This window comes from Trichechus manatus, unplaced genomic scaffold, assembly GCF_000243295.1.
Source record: "Trichechus manatus latirostris isolate Lorelei unplaced genomic scaffold, TriManLat1.0 scaffold00029, whole genome shotgun sequence".
In the NCBI taxonomy this organism is placed as follows: Eukaryota; Metazoa; Chordata; class Mammalia; order Sirenia; family Trichechidae; genus Trichechus; species Trichechus manatus.
Genome location: NW_004443965.1, coordinates 10,952,345 through 10,958,417, shown reverse-complemented (window position 1 = coordinate 10,958,417; position 6,073 = coordinate 10,952,345). Strand labels below are relative to the sequence as shown.

The 6,073-nt window shown below is 35.3% G+C and overlaps 1 protein-coding gene across 1 annotated transcript in view; it reads left to right on the top strand.

Annotated features, from left to right (window-relative positions):
* The window catches only part of TNPO1 (transportin 1), a 100,982-nt gene that overhangs the window by 67,336 nt on the left and 27,573 nt on the right, over positions 1-6,073 (top strand). Inside the window, exons 8-9 of the mRNA XM_023729452.1 lie at positions 401-523; positions 2,652-2,770. Coding sequence (XP_023585220.1) covers positions 401-523; positions 2,652-2,770 — 242 coding nt within the window. The remainder of the gene's footprint in view (positions 1-400; positions 524-2,651; positions 2,771-6,073) is intronic.

Sequence of the window (6,073 nt, the reverse complement as noted above, 5' to 3'; positions counted from 1 at the left end):
AGTCCAGCAGGTAACATGTGAAGGTCCAAGTATCTAAATCAAATTGTATTTTAATGATTATTTCTGTTTCTGGGTGAGTTGGGTGAATGCCCCTTTGCCCTAATGACATGATTCTAATAAACTAAAAATAACTTCAGAACACAACGGATCCTACACTACCAAAGAATGGCTTTAAATTGTTTACTGAAATCACAATTTTTGGCAGTTATTATCCCACATTTAATTGTCTTACTTCGTAGCCTAATATTGTAGGCCAATTAATTCAGTCATTATTTGTACTGTATCTTTTTAGGTTTCTTTAAATGTTACCAACTTGAAGATTACTCATTTTTATGTATACACCTTTCTAATGTATCAGAATTTTTAAACTAGGGGAAAAAATGTGTTTCTTCTGTAATAGAATCTGTTTGCATTGGCTGGTGATGAAGAACCAGAGGTACGGAAAAATGTGTGCCGGGCTCTTGTGATGTTGCTTGAAGTTCGAATGGATCGCCTGCTTCCTCACATGCATAATATAGTTGAGGTAACTCAAGCAACTTGAACCTCTCCCTCAAAAAAAATCTTGGGCACAAAATGTATGTTGTGAAACCATTGTTTTCTAAGTTATTTAACACATTGGATGGGGTGGCGGGAGGGGGAGTTAAATAGTTAATGATTATCTTACAAATTTTACATAAATCATCTTCATAGGGGTTTTTCTTTCGTGAGATTTAAGATGTTACAGGAGAAAAAAAGTTATTTAAGAAATAGCTAGCTTTTAACGTGGACAACTAGGAAATAGATTATTTTTGTTTACTAGATATAGGTTAGGCTAAATGACAAAATTTTTGGAGTTTAAGTGGCATAATCGTGTGTCATTGGAGTTTAAAGTTAAGAGTTGCTTTCTACCCATTAGTGGTAAAATTCATCTGAACAACTTATGATTTATCATAGTGAAGAAATCCCTAGGAGTAGAAACGACATAACCATGACAGTTACAGCAGACCATTGAGATTTTGAAAGGGTCTCTTTCAATCCCTAGGAGGGAATTAAAGTAATTTTAAGTATATTGATCACAGTTCAGCCATATCTGAAGAAAGGAATACGTAGTGTCAAGGTGTAATTATTGGAACAAAGTAATTTATTGTTTGGCAGTACTAAGTACTGCTAGAATCAAACTGTAGCACTTAATTTTCATATTGCCAGGTATAATTGTGGAGCCCTGGTGGCACCGGGTTTAAGAGCTATGGCTGCTGACTAAAAGGTCAGCAGTTCAAATCTACCAGCTACTCCTTGGAAGCCCTATAGGGTAGTTCTCCTCTGCCCTGTAGGGTCACTATGAGTCAGAATTGACTTGATGGCAATGGGTTACGGGGTATAGTTGTATGTAAATGTTGTATAGCTTTGGAAGTATTTTAAATAGTATGTTTATCTGGAGCCTCTCTTTCACTTTAGAGCTCCCTGTGGTGTGAAGGAGGGGATAACTAGAGAGGGAGGATCTTTAGGATGGGGTCTAAGACCTATCCAAAGAAAATTAGCATCCATGATGTGCAGGAACGTCTTTCCTAAAACATTAGGAAAGATAGTCATAGAGATAATACGTAGCAATAAAGATGGAGATAAATGAAGTTTTCTTTGATGAGCCTATTTTCTCTGTGAAATATTTAGAAGCATCAGGTGGAGTTGTTTGAAAGCTTAGTGATGTGTGGAGTTAACCAGAAAGTTTAAAAAAGACATTTTGTCGGTTGCTAGGACCAGGTCACAGCCGGGGGACCTAATTTACAATGCTACAGTTCTTTCTCCAGCAATACTTTCTAGCATAGGAATAGGTCATGATGTGGCATGTAATGGGGACTAGCCTGTGACAACTATGTGTTGCCGTATTTTGTCATGTGAGATGTTTCTCTCCAGTAGAGGATATGTATAAGGAATTCATCAATTCACTCCAATTCCAGCCACAGATACATTGGAAGTCACATGAGTACTTTTAGTTACATTTATTTGTTCTTACGTGTAGGAGTTTCTTAAAAACGGGTAAATACCATGTCTTTGGATAGATTTTGAGATCAGGTGTTCCTTCAACTAAAAGTGAATTTGGCTTGGTATGTTCAGAGGACATGATAAACCTATTTTGTTGGGAATTATGTTTTATAATCATGTCAAGAAATGTTACTACTTCTTTCCAAATTTTTTAAAAATGTTTTTTGGCTTTATACTTTAAATATGCATATATTCTTTAAATGCATGAAAGTCTATGAATAACATTTCAAGAGACATCTTGAATGGTTATGTTATAAGAAGAGTTCATTTTAGGAAAGTTATTAAAATGGAGTTATTTATTTTGATGTTTCTAAGAAGGCTTAATACTTGATTATTAATACCGCATTTCAAAAATCTTACTGGTTTCATAAAATAAGATACACCTGTACAGACGCCGATGAACACTACATGCTCTGAACACTTGTCATTGGGTGATATTCAAAAGCCGTGCTGCTTAAATTTGGCTGCATTTTAGAATCACCTAGTAAGCTTTTAAAAATTACCCAAAACCTAGGTTGAGAACCACTATGAAGTACAAGGCTATAACAAAGGACTGTTAACTTGCTGATGTAGAATTGAGTTTATTTTAATTGTGTGGTTTAAACTGAATAATAAGATTCGTTTGTTTACAGTACATGCTTCAGAGGACTCAAGATCAAGATGAAAATGTCGCTTTAGAAGCTTGTGAATTTTGGCTCACTTTGGCTGAGCAACCAATATGCAAAGATGTACTTGTAAGGCATCTTCCTAAGTAAGTGTTCCTTCTTAAAAATGCTACCTTGTTCTTAAATTTAAGAAGCGCTAGTGACAACAGTGGTTAAAGCGCTCAGCTGCTAACCAACAGGTTGGTGGTTTGAACCCACCCAGCAGCTCTGCAGTAGAAAGATTCAGGGTCAGCTTCTGTAAAGATTTTTAGCCTTGGAAACCCTATGGGGCAGTTCTACTATGAGTCAGCATTGACTCAGTGGCAACAGTTTTGGTTTTAATTTATTTCTGAACAGTGATTCCTCATTTTACATGGTTAGGTTACATTCTTCTGCCATCAGGGAGTAAGGTTCTAAAGAAGTCAGGCTTCATTTTATTTTTGGCGTAAGTAAAAATATTTTTCAAGAAGCAATTGCAATTTTTTGAAAATATATGAGGACAGTTTATTCTAAAATAAATTTTGGATAATTCATGACATAGTTCTCTACTATTTATAATTCTTATAATTTAACCTGATCTCTGTTTTGTTGTTTTTCCTCCAAAATGATGCTATGCAACTTCAAGTTAGCCTATTGCTAAGCCTGTTTTTTACCCAAAGAATGTTACTAGATCCATTACTTTTCGAAAATAATGCTTGCTTACTTCTGAACGTAAAGTTTACAGGCTCATGGGAAAAAAATTAAAATACAGAATATTTTAAATCTCCTGGATTTTCACAATCCTTTGAAAACCACCTAGTATGTTTTATGTGTTGGCTTTTGATGTTTTTTATGTGCCATGTACTAAATACCATATATCTCAGTGTTTAGAAGAGCTTGGGTTAGGTAATATGTAAAGCACTTAATATGGCCTCTGGCCTATAGTTAGTGCTTAAAATTTTGGTTATACTATTTTCTTGTTTGCTCTTTGCAGGTACTGTATGTTTTGAGCTTTCCTCCATGTCATTAGCTTTCAATTGGTGTTAGCTTTCAGTTGGTGTGTAAAATTCCATCATATTGTGCATAGCGTGTTTATATGGTTATATATTTTTTTTTAAAAAACTGTTGCCATTGAGTCGATTTCGACTCATGGCGACCCTATAGGACGGAGTAGAACTGCCTCATAGGGCTTCCAAGGAGCAGCTGGTGGATTTGAACTGCCGATCTTTTTTTGGTTAGCAGCTGAGCTCTTAACCCCTGTGCCACCAGGGCGCCACAGTTATACATAACCATGGTTATATAGTTGATTATTCCTCTGTTAACTATTTAAGATGTTTACTCGTTTTTCCTTATTTAAAGTAATCCTAGAGTGAACATCTTTGCATTTGTTCATAAATGGTTGTTTCCTTCAGGTACAATTCCTAGAAGTGATTTTTATCACGATCAAAGGGTATGAACATTTTAAAGGCTTTTTATAAATATTCGAAAGTGCTCTCCAGGGAAGTTATGCCAATTGACACTCCACCAGCAGTGTCTGTCCTAATACAACATTTGCCAGTCATTAATCATAATTTTCCTAATCTTGACCATTGGATAGGCAAAAACAAAAACTTATTCTAATAGGTTTTAGCATTAGTAGAATTACATTTTTTCGTAATGCCATTTGGATGTTCTCATTTTGTATAGCCATTTCAGTCCTCCTCCTTTATCTTTCTTTTTTAGTAAATTCTTCCCCCTCCAATAAAGCAGCAATTCCACCTATATTTTGTAGTCAGTCTGAAATTTATTTGGAAGTAAAACATAAAAAATGGATTTTTTTTTCTCTTTAGGAAATCCATGTATTAATTATTCTTCCTTTCCTTCCTGATTTGTGATGCCATTTTTCTGATGTTTGTTTCTTGCCGTAAGGGCATGTAATTCTAAAAGTTACATAAGCATATATTGTTGTCCAGAATTGTGGAGATTATATTCATGAAAACCTAAGGTATAACATTAGGGAGATGATATTGATAATAAGCAATTATAGTTACCTTCTCTGACTCTGTCATTACACTAATAAAACCTAATAAACCTTTTTAAAGCAAACAGGAATTTGGTAGCTGGCAAAAAGATTAGTGTTTCCCATTTTGCTGTGCTGTTTAGTGCAAACATTAAAACAACTGAAGCCAGTCATGACTGGGTTTGAATTACGTGTCTTCTTACCACTGCTTGGGAACTATTTTTACATAAAATAAGGCTGTTTTTATTATACTTGAAATAGTACATTGACAGAACAGGAGAATGCATCAACATCAATCATGAAAAAAAGAACTTAACTTGATTTTCCTAGCTCTGTTAACCAGACTCTTGGTTATTATAAGCCAAAAATGTTTGTTTATGAATCAAGTTGTATATGTAATGAGATTGCTCATGTTAATATGAAAGCACTAATGTAGCAAGAGATGACATTAAATTCTGTTATCTGTTTCTGGGCTATATACTGTCTTTTTTTTTTTTTAACCAAGACTCTTACTATTTGATTATTGAACATTTAATAATCCATCCTTTTTTTCCCAAAATTATTTTGACTTTTTCCCACGTCTACACCTTTATTCTTGCAGATTAATTTTAGAGTCAGTGGATTCAATTTCATCAAACTTGTTGGGCCAGTCACTTTATGTCATAGAGTCATTAAATATATGATTGAATGAGATGAACCATGTAAAGCAACTTAACCCAATACCTAGCACGTGTTAAATATTCAGTAAACGTACATTGTTGGTATTAGCATCATCATTTTTGCATGATGTTGCATTAAAAACTTTTGTTTTTAAAGGCTACATGAAGAGGCTTCAGGAGAAAGTTTCCTAACAATTAGATCTGTTCAGAAATAATGATTGGCTTTGCATGATAGAGTCCTTGGGTGGAGCAAATTTTTAAGCACTTGGCTGCTAACTGTAAGGTTGGTGGTTCTAGTCCACCCAGTGGCACCTAGGAAGAAAGGCCTACTGATCTGCTTGCAAAAAATCAGCCATAGAAAACATTTCTACTCTGACACACATGGGGTCACCATGAACTGGAATTGACTTGATTGCAACTGGTTTTGTTTGGTTGTTTTTTTTTGTTTTGGCCTTGCATGATAGTGAGCTGGAATTGATCATACTCTTGATAGAGTGCCACATGGTGACAGTTAACTGTCCTATCTCACTTTCTGATCTGTCCTCTCCCTCAGCTTTGTTGTTGTTAGGTACTGTCAAGGTGATTTCAACTCATAGCAACCCCATGTGACTGGAGAACTTCCCCATAGGGTTTTGTAGGCCGTAATCTTTACAGGAGCAGATCACCAGGTCTTTCTCCCGCAGAGCCTCTGAGTAGGTTCAAACTACCAACCTTTCGATTAGCAGTTGTGCACTTAACTGTTATACCACAAACCAAAACCAAACCCATCGAGT